This window comes from Crocuta crocuta, unplaced genomic scaffold (assembly GCF_008692635.1).
Source record: "Crocuta crocuta isolate KB4526 unplaced genomic scaffold, BGI_CrCroc_1.0 scaffold687, whole genome shotgun sequence".
Classification (NCBI taxonomy): Eukaryota; Metazoa; Chordata; class Mammalia; order Carnivora; family Hyaenidae; genus Crocuta; species Crocuta crocuta.
Genome location: NW_027530182.1, coordinates 4,441,637 through 4,454,620, shown reverse-complemented (window position 1 = coordinate 4,454,620; position 12,984 = coordinate 4,441,637). Strand labels below are relative to the sequence as shown.

At 38.1% G+C, this 12,984-nt stretch overlaps 1 protein-coding gene and 1 non-coding gene across 3 annotated transcripts in view; both read left to right on the top strand.

The window, feature by feature from the left end:
- HAUS6 (HAUS augmin like complex subunit 6) overlaps nucleotides 1–12,984 on the top strand; it is a 44,488-nt gene that overhangs the window by 25,514 nt on the left and 5,990 nt on the right. For both annotated transcript variants that reach the window (XM_077765072.1, XM_077765071.1), the window contains 4 exons: nucleotides 1,573–1,654; nucleotides 9,906–9,972; nucleotides 10,196–10,378; nucleotides 11,767–11,902. In XM_077765072.1, coding sequence (XP_077621198.1) covers nucleotides 1,573–1,654; nucleotides 9,906–9,972; nucleotides 10,196–10,378; nucleotides 11,767–11,902 — 468 coding nt within the window. The remainder of the gene's footprint in view (nucleotides 1–1,572; nucleotides 1,655–9,905; nucleotides 9,973–10,195; nucleotides 10,379–11,766; nucleotides 11,903–12,984) is intronic.
- On the top strand, nucleotides 9,693–9,823 carry LOC144232282 (small Cajal body-specific RNA 8). Its single transcript, XR_013335351.1, has one exon.

Genomic DNA, 12,984 nt, shown 5'->3' with positions numbered 1-12,984 from the left:
CAATGACTTTCTATCCCCTTTAGGGAAGAAGAGGTCTAGATGCTTTTTCACTTAGCAACTTCTACCTTACACACTTTGTTACATACCAGCACAAATGTGTGTTGCCTCTGCCTACCACCACCAGCTAGTGTTTATGGTGGTGCCTGATTGTTTTTTAGTTTCTTGTCTACTAGTTTTGTGATACAGTTTTTGTGTTTGTGCTCATTATTAGAATGTTTTATGAATATCAGTAATTCCATCATCATTAGTAGGTCCAAAAGCAAAGGGTACTGAAAATATTTATAAGATAACATACTATTAAGGTGGATTAAAAGGAAAAGTACGTAGTATATACATTGGTTTCTTATACAGTAACACTTGGGACACATGTATAAATAGGGAAGGTCTTTCAGAAGCTAACACGTTGAAAGAAGAGGAGTTCCTAGAATATCAAGTCCATTATAATGGAGCCATGGCTTTCTTCCTCAATCTAATTTCTCAGCTTCCACTCAGTATACCTTGAGCTCTAGCATACTGAACTCTTATTTTTTCAGTACCCTATTTTTTCAGTACCTTTATGCCCCTCTTCACATCCCCCAGTCCTGGCCAGGTGCCTTTCTGCCTCCTTGAATTCTGTACATATTTCTCCTAATACTATAGCAGCATGCCATAATTTCCTACTCATCCATTGTCTTTTTCTAGACTGACTCTTTGAAGGCAGGATCTCCATCTTTTTTTTCTTCCTTCCATTGTTAGTATTGCAGCTGCATATAATTATTCAGTGACACGTTGAAGAATAAATATGTAAATTGACTGATGTCTTAGATGCTGGGCTGAAATATGCCAAACAGTATAATTTTTGGCCTTGCTGATTTGATGTAGTAATTACATGGTCTGTCTACCAAAATAAGAAGCACGACTATCTTATGCTGGAGAACTATGGACTGTTTTTTTTTTTTTGAAACTTGGTTTCACTTTTTTAATTTATTTTATTTTTTATTTTATTTTATTTAAAAATTTCTAATGTTTATTTATTTCTGAGAGAGGGAAAGACCGAGCATGAGTGGGGGAGGGGCAGATAAAGAGGAAGACACAGAATCTGAAGCAGGTTCTAGGGTCTGAGCTGTCAGCACAGAGCCCAGCTTGGGGCCTGAACTTAGAAACTGTGAGATCATGACCTAGCTGAAGTTGGACGCTTAACCAACTGAGCCACCCAGGCGCCCTGGTTTCACTCTTTTTAAAGAGCTTATTACTAGGGGTGCCTAGGTGGCTCAGTTGGTTAAGTGACTGATTTGATTTTAGCTCAGTTCGTGATCTCACAGTTTGTGAGATCAAGCCTCACATTGGGCTCACTCATGCAATTGCACTGCACACTCTCTCAAAATAAATAAACATTAAAAAAAAAGCTTATTACTAGATATTCTCTATCTGTCCTATTTGTACACTTAACAGTTGAGTGATTATTTTTTCCTTTAGTATTCATACTGTGATATTTCTGTTTTCTTTTGTTTAGAAGTTTTTCTACAATTTCAAGAGATCCCTGAATATTAAAATATACAAACATAATTAAAGACTAATTTTATGTTCCTTTAGATATACCTAAGCAACATAATGAAGAAGATGACTGCAGGAAAGCCGGTGATATACCAGGAACTGTATGTGGTCTAACCAACAGGTAAAACAAATTTGATTTTCATACTGATTTTTTCCCTCCTTCATCAGTTTACTTTCATCTTCTTCATCTAATTTCTAAGCTTGTGTATTATGGGATCATCTACAATTTTCTTCTCCTAACCAGAGAGGATTTTTCCATGTGGATCCATATTTTCAGGAAAGATTGAAACATTTCTGACACAGACATTTTTCTTTTTCCTTCTTTTGTTTATCTAAATGTTGGGATTCATAAGGGATTATCTAATTTTTGAAGAAAAACATGTACGGAAATAATTTTTTTTTTTATTTTTATTTTTTTTATTTTTTTTTTTAATAGTTTATTGTCAAATTAGTTTCCACATAACACTCAGTGCTCATCCCCACAAGTGTCCTCCTCCATGCCCATCCCCCCCTCCCCCCACATCCATCAGTCCTCAGTTTTTGTCAGCATTCAAAAGTCTCTCATGGTTTGCCTCTCTCCCTTTCCCCCACCATTTCCGCCCTTCTTCTCCCCCTTGTTCCTCCGTCAAGTTCCTCCTAATCCTCCTATACGTGCAAACATATGATATTTGTCCTTCTCTGCCTGACTTATTTCGCTCAGCATAACACCCTCAAGGTCCATCCATGTTGCTACACATGGCCAGATTTCATTCTTTCTCATTGCCATGTAGTATTCCATGGTATAGATAAACCACATCTTCTTGATCCATTCATCTGTTGATGGACACTTAGGCTCTTTCCATGTTTTAGCTATTGTGGAGAGTGCTGCTATGAACATTGGGGTACATGTGCTCCTATGCATCAGCATTTCTGTATCTGTATGGAAATAATTTTTACAAGTTTGGGAATTTTTGCCGTTTTGTGACTGTGAGCTTCTTTGAAACCACTTATGGCCAGTTGACTAAATCCAAATCCAGGAGTTTAAGGGTGTTTTATGATCTAGTCTCCTAATTTTCAGACTATGTTCTACAGCGCCCTCTGGTGATGTGGATGAATCTAATTTAATCTGTCGTTGGTCTAACCCTTTTCCACTTCAGCCTGAGCAAATAGTTCTTTTATCTGTATTATATGTTGGGGGGTTTATATGCCATTTGATCAAAAGAGTTCTATGCTTTAAAATGAAGGGGCGCCTGGTTGGCTCAGTTGATTGAACATCCTACTCTTGATTTTGACCCAGGTCTTGATCCTTAGGGTGGTGGGATTGAGCCCTGTGTTGGGCTCCCCACTGAGCATGGAACCTGTTTATGATTCTGTCTCTCCTGGGGCGCCTGGGTGGCTCAGTTGGTTTAGTGTCCAACTGTGGCTCAGGTCATGATCTCAAGGTTTGTGAATTAAGCCCTGTGTTGGGCTCTGTACTAACAGCTCAGAGCCTGGTACCTGCTTTGAATTCTGTGTGTCTCTCTCTTTCTCTGCCCTTCCCCACTTGTGCTCTGTCTCGGTCTCTCTCCNCACAAAAAAAAAAAAAATAAAAAAAAAAAAAAAAAAAAAAAAAAAGATTCTTTCTCTCCTTTGCTTTCTCTCTCTCAAAACAAAACAAAAAGGGAAGACTTCTGATTCAATTTAATCCTCAGATTTAACATTTGAAAAAAACTAAACCTTCATTTATTAGGATATACTTCGGGAGTAGTCTAAATTTTTTTATTGTCTGTTTTCTTTATTATCCCATTTTGGCTCTTAGAATAGATGCCAGATTATATAAGCAAAAATTTCTAAATGTATGTAGTCTACCTGGGGAATATATTTAATTTTTTAATTGAAACCAAGCATTATTAAGTAGCAGTCAAACACAGACATACTGAACAGGTTTGTTATATTAAAGTTTTTTGTTTTCTGACTATCGTTTGATCTAAATAAGAGTCATTCAGTCCAGTTTCCCCATGTAATTGAGGCACAGTTATGGAAACAAAATACTTAGGATAATTCTGAAAGAAAATTTTAAATGAATTGAAGCTCTCTTCATTCTGTATACTCTAAGCAAGTTGATAGCTGAAGCACCATAACAAGAGTCAAAACTTATATGTTAATTGAAGTCTTCTTCATTCTCTATACTCTTAATAAGTTAATAAACCGAAACACCATAAAGGAGTCAGAACTTATATGTGAAATTGAGCTATTGGCAGTTTCCTCTGCAGTAATTGCCTGATTCACAGGAGGTCAGGATTTCTTGTGGAAGATTTATATTTTTATTCTTAGATCTGGATATGATGTTGATTCTTGGAGTACCTTAAGAAAAATAGTGCAGGGGCGCCTGGGTGGCTCAGTTGGTTGGGCATCCGCCTTTGGCTCAGCTCATGATCTCACGGTTCGTGGGTTCCAGCCCCATGTCAGGCTCTGTGCTGACGGCCAGCTCAGGGCCTGGAGCCTGCTTTGGATTCTGTGTCTCCCTCTCTCTCTGACCCTCCCCTGCTCACGCTGTCTCTCTCTCTCTCAGAAATAAAAAAACATTAAAAGAAAAGAAAAATAGTGCAACCTATTTTTTTTACAGGTTATCAAGTAATTGTTTAGAAAAAAATAACAGTGTTCTAAGAACTTAATTCCAAAAGCTGGCAGAAAACAGCCTTTTGTGAGCAGTGCCAGATCAGGGCTGAGAACTGCCATAAGGGTCCACCAGCCAAACCAGGAGAGGGCCGCAGCCATAAAGCCCTTTATGAGTTGATAGTTGTGGCCCCTCCCCTCTCTAGGCTCCTGTTTGCCCCACTGTGGGTTCCTTGTTGCAGGCAGGATAGCTACTCCCTCATGAACCCATAACTGTCAACTAACACTGTGCTTCCGCATCCCAAAACAAATCCACAGATAGATAGTGAAGTTATTGGGCTTCTCTAGTTTACTCCTTATCAAACTGTTCTTAAAGCATGCTAGAGGGGAATAGTTGATGCTTCCCCATCTAAATTATGTTTTCTGTTTCTCTTTCCTTGAGAGAGCAAATAAAAGATATGATTATGGTCACTTTGTGAGACCTTAATGGGCTAAAGATTGATGGAATTAGTAGATTGATTTATAGATAGGATTTTATTTATGAACTCCATTGAACTCCTTGAACTTCAAAGTTTTTTTTTTTTCTTTTTTTTTTTCTAATTTTTTTGGAGAGAGGAGGAGACAGCATTTGCACTTCATGAGCAGAAGAGGGGCAGGAGGAGAGAGACGGGGAATTTTTTTAATGTTTTATTTATTTATTTTTACTTTTATTTTTAATTTTAATGTTTTTATTTATTTTTGAGAGAGAGCATGAGCAGGAGAGAGGGAGACACAGAATCTGAAGCAGACTCCAGGCTCTGAGCTGTCAGCACAGAGCCTGAAGTGGTACTTGAACTCCTAGACCATGAGATCATGACCCGAGCTGAAGCTGGATGCTTAGCTGATTAAGCCACCCAGGCACCCCATTAATGTTTTATTTTTATTTTTGAGAGAGAGCATGCGTGCACAAGCTGGGGAGGGGTAGAGAAAGAGAGACAAAGGGTATGAATCAGACTCTGCTGTCAGTGCAGAGGCTGATGCAGGGCTCGAACCCATGAGCTGTGAGATCATGACCTGAGCTGAAGACAGAGGCTTAATGAGCTGAACCACCCAGATGCTCTCAGGGAGAATCCTAAGCATGCTGTAGCGGGGCTCTATCCCACGGCCATGAATCATGACCTAAGCCAAAATCAGATGTTGGATGCCCAACTGATTGAACCACCTATTCATCCTTCAACATTCTTTCTTGAGGTAGAGTTTTGTACTAAGATACACTATCAGAATTGTACAGGAGCCAAACACTTAGCTCCTAAGAATTTAGTTTAGACGCAAATCACTTGGTATAGGAAAAGAGATTGTATTAAATACACTTTTAAAAAAATGTTTATTTATTTTGAGAGAGAGAGAGTGCGCAAATAGTGGAGAGGAAGAGAGAGAGAATCCCCAGTGCAGAGCCTGATATCGGGCTCGACCCCATGAAACTGTGAGATCATGACCTGTACTGAGATCAAGAGTTAGATGCTTAACCACCTGAGCTACCCAGGAACCCCTAAATACACTTTGGTTTCCAGATTTACCCTCTTCCACATGCCTCTTAAAATTTTATTTATTTTACTTTTTTTTTTTTAAATGTTTTATTTATTTCTAGGAGAGAGACAGCATGCGTAGGGGAGGGTCAGAGAGAGAGGGAGTCACAGACTCTGAAACAGGCTCCAGGCTCTGAGCTGGCAGCACAGAGCCCGACGCAGGGCTCGAACCCACGAACCGTGAGATCATGACCTAAGCGAAAGTCGGACGCTTAACCGACTAAGCCACCCAGGCGCCCCTATTTTTTTATTTTAGAGAGAGTACGCAGGGGAGAGGGGCTGAGGTGGAGAGAATCTTAATCAGGCTCCACACTCAGCGCAGAGTCCAATGTGGAGCTTAATCCCACTACCCTGGGATCATGACCTGAGCTGAGATTAAGAGCTGGACGCTCAACCAACTGAGCCACCAAGGCTCCCCAAGCTCATCTTGTGATACTTAATTTTTTTTTAACATATATTTATTTTTGAAAGAGAGAGCGAGCACGAGCACGGGAGGAGCAGAGAGAGAGAGAGAGGGGAAGACACAGAATCTGAAGCAGGCTCCAGGCTCTCAGTTGTCAACACAGAGCTTATATGGGGCTTGAACTCACAAATCCCGAATTCATGACCTGAGCTGAAGTCAGATGCTTAACCATTTGAGCCACCCGGGTGCCCCTTTAATTGTTAAAAAAACATTTTTTTTAATGTTTGTTTATTTTTGAAAGGGAGAGCATGAGTGGGGGAGGGGCAGAGAATGAGGGAGACACAGAATCTGAAAGAGGCTCTAGCTCTGTGCTGTCAACACAGAGCTTGGCGCGGGGCTTGAACCCATGAACCGTGAGATTGTGACCTGAGTTGAAGTTGATCATTTAACTGACCGAGCCACCAAGGCCCCCCTTGGGATACTTAATTTTAATAGAAGGTTTGGGATATTGCAGGGAGGTATAAGGGAAGGCTTTTGGTGATGGGAGATAAATGTATAATAGGATATGAATGATGATTACTGCCTGATAGAACAGAAGAAGGTGAAGAGTTGAGTCATGTGGAAATAAGCGTATTGCTCAGAATTCCTTACTGTAAAGGTGTTTTGTAATAAAATGTTTCATTAGTAATATGTAATGTAGGTAGATACTTCAAGAAAATAATACCCCCTCTTTTTACAATTTTATTTTTCTAAGTAATATTCATACCCAACATGGGGCTTGAACTCATAACCCTGAGATCAAGAGCTGCACACTGTATGGACTGAACCAGCCAATCACTGCCAATAATACCCTTTATTTACATGAAATTCAGCTGTTATTTGTAGAGGCATCTTATGTCAGTATCAAAGTAGTTAATTTGGAAATACGTAGGTGGATATGATCAATACAACTATTCAATTAAAAAATGTGGAAAGAATGTAAGTTATTCTAGCCCTTTCACATATGGTTGTCACCCACAGGTACCAAAATATAAGTAATGTTCTTCATAAATCTCATGGCTGTTTTTGATCAGAGTGAGCTGATGGAGGCTTCACCATACTTAAACCCAGAATTCATTGATTGGCGATGCCTTTGCTGTAACTGTGGAGATTACCTTTCTTTGAAGTGGTTTCTGGAAGGGAGGGTTCCATGATATTTCTAGTATGATGATGCACTTCTAGACCTTTAACCTCTTGAGTTTCTTCTTTATTGCATTTCAGAGATGGTGGGCAGTATGATCTTGCCTGAATGCCAACTAAATATTTTTAGTCTTAGAAACTGAATTCTAATTACCTTTCTCTTTTTATAATTTCTGTTTATTTCTTTGTTAATTGTAGATATATTATCACAGCAAAAAAAAAAAGAAATAATTAGATGAAATTTCTTTTTAAGTGTTTATTTTTGAGAGAGAGAGTGAGTGGGGGAGGGCCAGAGAGAGGGGAACAGGATCAGAAACAGGCTTTGTGCTGACAGCAGCGAGCCCAGTGCTGGGCTCTAACTCAACAACTGCGAGATCATGACCTGAGCTGAAATTGGATGCTTAACCAACTGAGTTAGGTGCTCCAATTAGCTAAAATTTCTAACAAATTACTTGTCAGACTTTCTTCCCAAGTTGGTTTTTGGGCTTTATTTACAAACATACATAAGTTTAATTCTAATCAAACTTTTCTAAACCGTGATATAATGTAAGTACATTTTTTTAGTGTATATATATGTTTATTTAACTTTATATTACCATTTTTCACTTATAAAGGCTTTGTAACATTTCATTTATTTTTAAAGTTTTTAAATGTTTATTTATTTTTGAGAGAGAGAGAGAGAGACAATGTGAACAGGGGAGAGGCAGAGAGAGGGAGACAGAATCTGAAGTAGGCTCCAGCCTCTGAGCTGTCAGCACAGAGCCTGACGTGGGCCTCGAACTCATGAAATGCGAGATTATGACCTAAGCTGAAGTTGGACACTTAACTGACTGAGCCACCCACGCACTTCTCATTTATTTTTTGACTTTTAGATTTTCCTTAAAATTTTTTACTGGAAAAAAGCATGTTGTTACTTACTTTGTTTTGGATAGAATGCTGCAGTGGGATCAGCACCATCTCTCTTTATCCATTACAGTCCTAGGATTTTATGGGCTTTGGTTTTGGCATGGCTGGTGGATAGAGTAAGGACTGAGCCAGGGCTGCGTTCACGTTGGCTTGGATTGAGATGTTAGCAGGACTGATAGTGTGTTGCCAGTTCAGAAATGAGAGAGAAAAAGCTGGAGAATAGGTGTCCGTTTTGTTTTTTAATGAGGCTCTGTAGGAATGATCCAAATAAAAAAACTTGGTGGCATAAATCTATAGAGCCTCTTGCTCAGGTGACATTTGTTCACTGATTCACTCACTCCATCAATTAGTTACAAACATGTATTGCCAAGTACCAGGTACTGTGCTAGTTTGCGGGACTAGCCTTTGGAAGGACATAGTCTTTGTCCTCCAGCAGCTCACAATCTCGTGGTGGCATATTAGTGACATCTTAGATTGCTGGCCCTCCCCCAGAGGGCTTTTTAATCATTTTAGTGTTAAGGTTTTAGAAAAATTAAGATAAAATCATCGTAGATGATTAGTTTTTTCCTTTGACATCTCAATTATATCCTGTTGAGGCAAATTGAACCTTAAACAGTTTCCGTGATCTTGAATTATGTTTAGAAGGTAGATAACAATTCTAAGAAGCACATATTTGAAAAAGTTTGAAAAAAACATATTTGCTATTCCATGCAATTTTTTTTTTTTATTTTTTTTAATGTTTTATTTATTTCTAGGAGAGAGAGAGAGAGACAGTGTGAGCAGGGGAGAGTCAGAGAGAGAGGGAGTCACAGACTCTGAAACAGGCTCCAGGCTCTGAGCTGGCAGTCAGCACAGAGCCCGACGCGGGGCTCGAACCCACAAACCGGGAGATCATGACCTAAGCGAAAGTCGGACGCTTAACCGACTAAGCCACCCAGGCCCCCCTCCATGCAATGTCTTAAAGCTGTTAATTTCGTACTTCTTTCTATGAACAGAATGCAAAGCACCGACATGCTTGCTGTTGAAAGTGATCTCTCAGGTCATCTTGTCTTTTGTATTACTTAGAGTGGTAAAGCTTTGACCAATAAGCATACCCATGATTGAATTTGAAAGTTACTTCAAGATCAAGTTATCATTGCTTTGCAGGCTTTAAAAATTTAATAACTTATTTTGTAATTGATGTGTATGGTTTTATGTTTATCCAAAGGGGCAAGAGAATCTAAGATGGTAAGAAATGCTATGTGTAGAATCCAGCAAACAAACTGATTAACCTTATGACTTTAGCGTATGTGCTATAGAGCAAGAGTCAGCAGAAGATAAATTGATTTTGGACATAAAGTATCAAAATCCTAATGTCTCTGTTACAGTGAAATTCTATGATTTGAAGCCTAAAGGTAATGTAATAATGTGGTTCTAGTTAATTGAATTTGTTTTTGCCTTGTACTCAAGTTTTTGAGTGTTCATCAAGTCATTCAACGTTGTAAAAAATGTTGATTTAAAATACGTAGTGCTTAAGGAAAATGTTCACCTTTTGGGAGGCTGATACACAAATGGAGCTGAAGTACTGCTCTGATTGTCACCATACCTCCCTAGAATAAAGTGCCTTTTGATGACCGGGACGAATTGAGGGAAATCGTAACGGACAGATACGGGGCAGACAATTTTTGTAGATTATTCAGATAGAGCAAGTGAGTGGAATTCTTTCCTGTGTATAACTTGAATTTGTTATCTTTTTTTTCTTTTAGACCTGCTTCTTTCCTGTTGCAACCAGTTTCATCATCGGGTAGAAACAGTGTTAGATTGCTTGAAAAGGTATATTTTAAAACAATTTTTAAGTAATTTTCTCTATACTAACTTGTGATTAAAATATTATTTTTGTTTATATCCCAATTTGTATTTACATATTTCCTGTTGCTTCTAAATGAGAATATTAAAAATCTTTTATTGTGCCACTGAACACGATAACTCAAGAACCTCTAATGAAGCTCAGCCATAGTTATTAAGGTTTTAACAAATTCCATGTCTGTTTCTTCAGGACATGAAGATAACTCCTAGAGAAGGAAATGAAACACCTTCTAAGGAATCACCAAAATTTGAAATGGAAGACTCTTCATCATCAAATACTGCAAGAAATACAGAGAATACTGCATTTGCAGGGTCTCTGCCAGCTAAAAATAGTGATCCATTCCAAAAAGAGCAGGATCATTTGGTAGAAGAGGTTAGGAAAAGATTGTAATAAGTGTACTGAAATATCTATTATTTTCTCATTGGTGTTGAGACTATAAAAGAGGTTATAATTAATTATTGATTAACTGTGGTTAATTTGGGAAAGGAGGGCATAGATAATGAAAATCATTGTTAAAGCAACTTGGTTCTCCCTCAGAGTAGAAGTAGATATAATATAAACGTAGTTAAGATTATGTCCGTGGTTTAGAACCCATGTGCCAGTCTATAAATATCTCTAAAAGTATAAAAATAATATATGTGTGATATTTTTGGAATTAATCATTATGTAAATTATTAGATAATTACACCCAATGGTTATATTCTATTAAAATAATCTAAACGTCTGTTGCTTAGCCAAGCTTCCTCTTTTTTTGAATATTAGAATGAAGACTATGCAGTATCATATCACTAAGCATAGCTTTTGTTCTTCTACTTTCTAGATATTTACGAAGTAATTAAGTGTATAAAGATTGAGATAAAGGACGGAACTCCAATACCTGAATCAGTATGCACTAAACCAAATTTTTCTTTCAGTCTCAGGAATATAAAGTAGCTGATTACTTTCTGGCTGCTTAAATTCAAACAGTGCTAAGGGATGTGGAAAATGTAATAAAAGCAACATTAGAGAATGGCTTGAGCATTTGCTTAAACTTTGTTCAATAAGTAGTATAGTATTACTATTGAACAATAGTAGCATTATGTAGTCACTTGCCAGTGAAACGTCTCTTGTCAGGAAAAGCCAACGTCATGAACAATGATGTATTTAATCACTTTTGAAATATCTAGAAAGTAGAAGGACAAAAACTGTGCTTAGTAGTAAATCCCCTAGAGCCGTTTTCATGCTGTATACTTTTCTGTATTTCAGAATGTATTCCTCTGCCTTGTTTACTAGTTTATATCTGGTAATGAAGTTTCTGGCAGAGAAGTATATTGTCCAGGAGCATTTTTTTGTTAGTGGAAGTGTTACTGTGCAGATGGATTACAATGAAGAAAAATCTGCTTGCTTTAAAACTAGTCATTTTAGCAAATACAGAACTGTCAAGTTCAAAGATGCGGCAGATAGTAGTTTAGGTCACTGTTTAGTTAGAATTACCTCTACATCTTCTCAATTATAAAGATTTTTACTTTTTCTTTCCTTTATAATGGGATATCCATTTAAGATGAGAAGGGAGGAAACAGTTTTGTGTTTGGTTTCACCTTATAGGGCCGTGCCTAGGCAGACTAAATGGAGTATCTGAGAGCTATGTTTTTGAGCAGCTTTTCATCCCAAGTGCTTTTGTAGGGGTTGCTGACCATCAGGTGCTGATTTGTTCTTATCAGAGCTCTTGTTGTATTCTGCCAGGGAGTATGGTAATATTTGCTTTACCTTTTCTGTTTTAGGTTGCAAGGGCAGTTTTATCTGATTCACCAGAACCCTCTAAAGGAAAAGAACTAAAATTAGAGGAACTAATTGATACTCTAGTTTCTAACCCATTCTTAACAAGGAACCAAATTCCCCGAACTCCAGAAAACTTGAGTAAGTTAGTAATAACTTGTTTTCTTATCAGACATTACTGTTAGAACCATGGTCTAACATATCCTCGGGAAACTCACTTTAAATTTCTTTTCTAGGGGATAGGGAGAAACAGAAACAAAATGCTTTTTTGTATCTTTCAGTTTAGCGGCAGTGATTCTTAATTTGTTTTGATGTAAGTAGTAGTATTATGCTCTGATACTCTACAGTTTTGCTTTTGTTGTTTTATTTGGCTCTTTCCTAGAAAATATTTTAGTTGAGCATTTTTAAAACATCCTGTGCCTCCACATCTGACCTGCGATCAACGTTTATAGAGTATATAGGCTGAGTCCTTCCAGTCAGCAGCCAGCAGCATCAGCCAAAACTTGTGTGTATAGAAATCTTTTCTACCCCTTGCAAGCTAGTTAGATTGCCCAGTACTTTTTTCTTCTATAATCTGTGTTGACAAAATTCTGATACTGTCATCCATGTGAAGGCGCATCATCCTAGTTGAATTAAATAAAATTTCCATTTCGCTGCTAGAAACGACATATTCAAAGTTAACTTGGTTCAGTTGAGGTTGAACCCAGCCACAGCCTAGATCAGTGGGCGCAGAATACAGCCTGTGACCCAAATCTAGCTTGCCCTGCGTGTTTTTTTAAGTAAAGTTATATTGAACACAGCCTTGCGGATTTGTCACCATATTGTTTATGGTTGCTTTCATGTTATAGTGGCAGAGTTGAGTCCTTGTCACAGACCAGTGGCCTACAAAGGCTAAAATATTACTATCTGCCGTTTTCAGAAAAAGTTTGCTGAACCCTGGCTTAGATGGACAAGAAAATATCTTTTTATTTATTTATTTTTTAAAGTTCATTTATTTTGAGAGAGAGAGCATGCACATGCATGAGAGGGAGAAGGGCACAGAGAAAGAGGGAGAGAGAGAATCCCAAGCTGGCTCCACTCTGTCAGTGCAGAGCCCAACTTTGCGAGCTGTGAGGTCATGACCTGAGCCGAAATCAAGAGTCAGACACTTAACCAACTGAGCCACCCAGGCATCCCAGAAAATATCTTTTTAATATATATAATTTCTATGTGCTGTGTGCAAG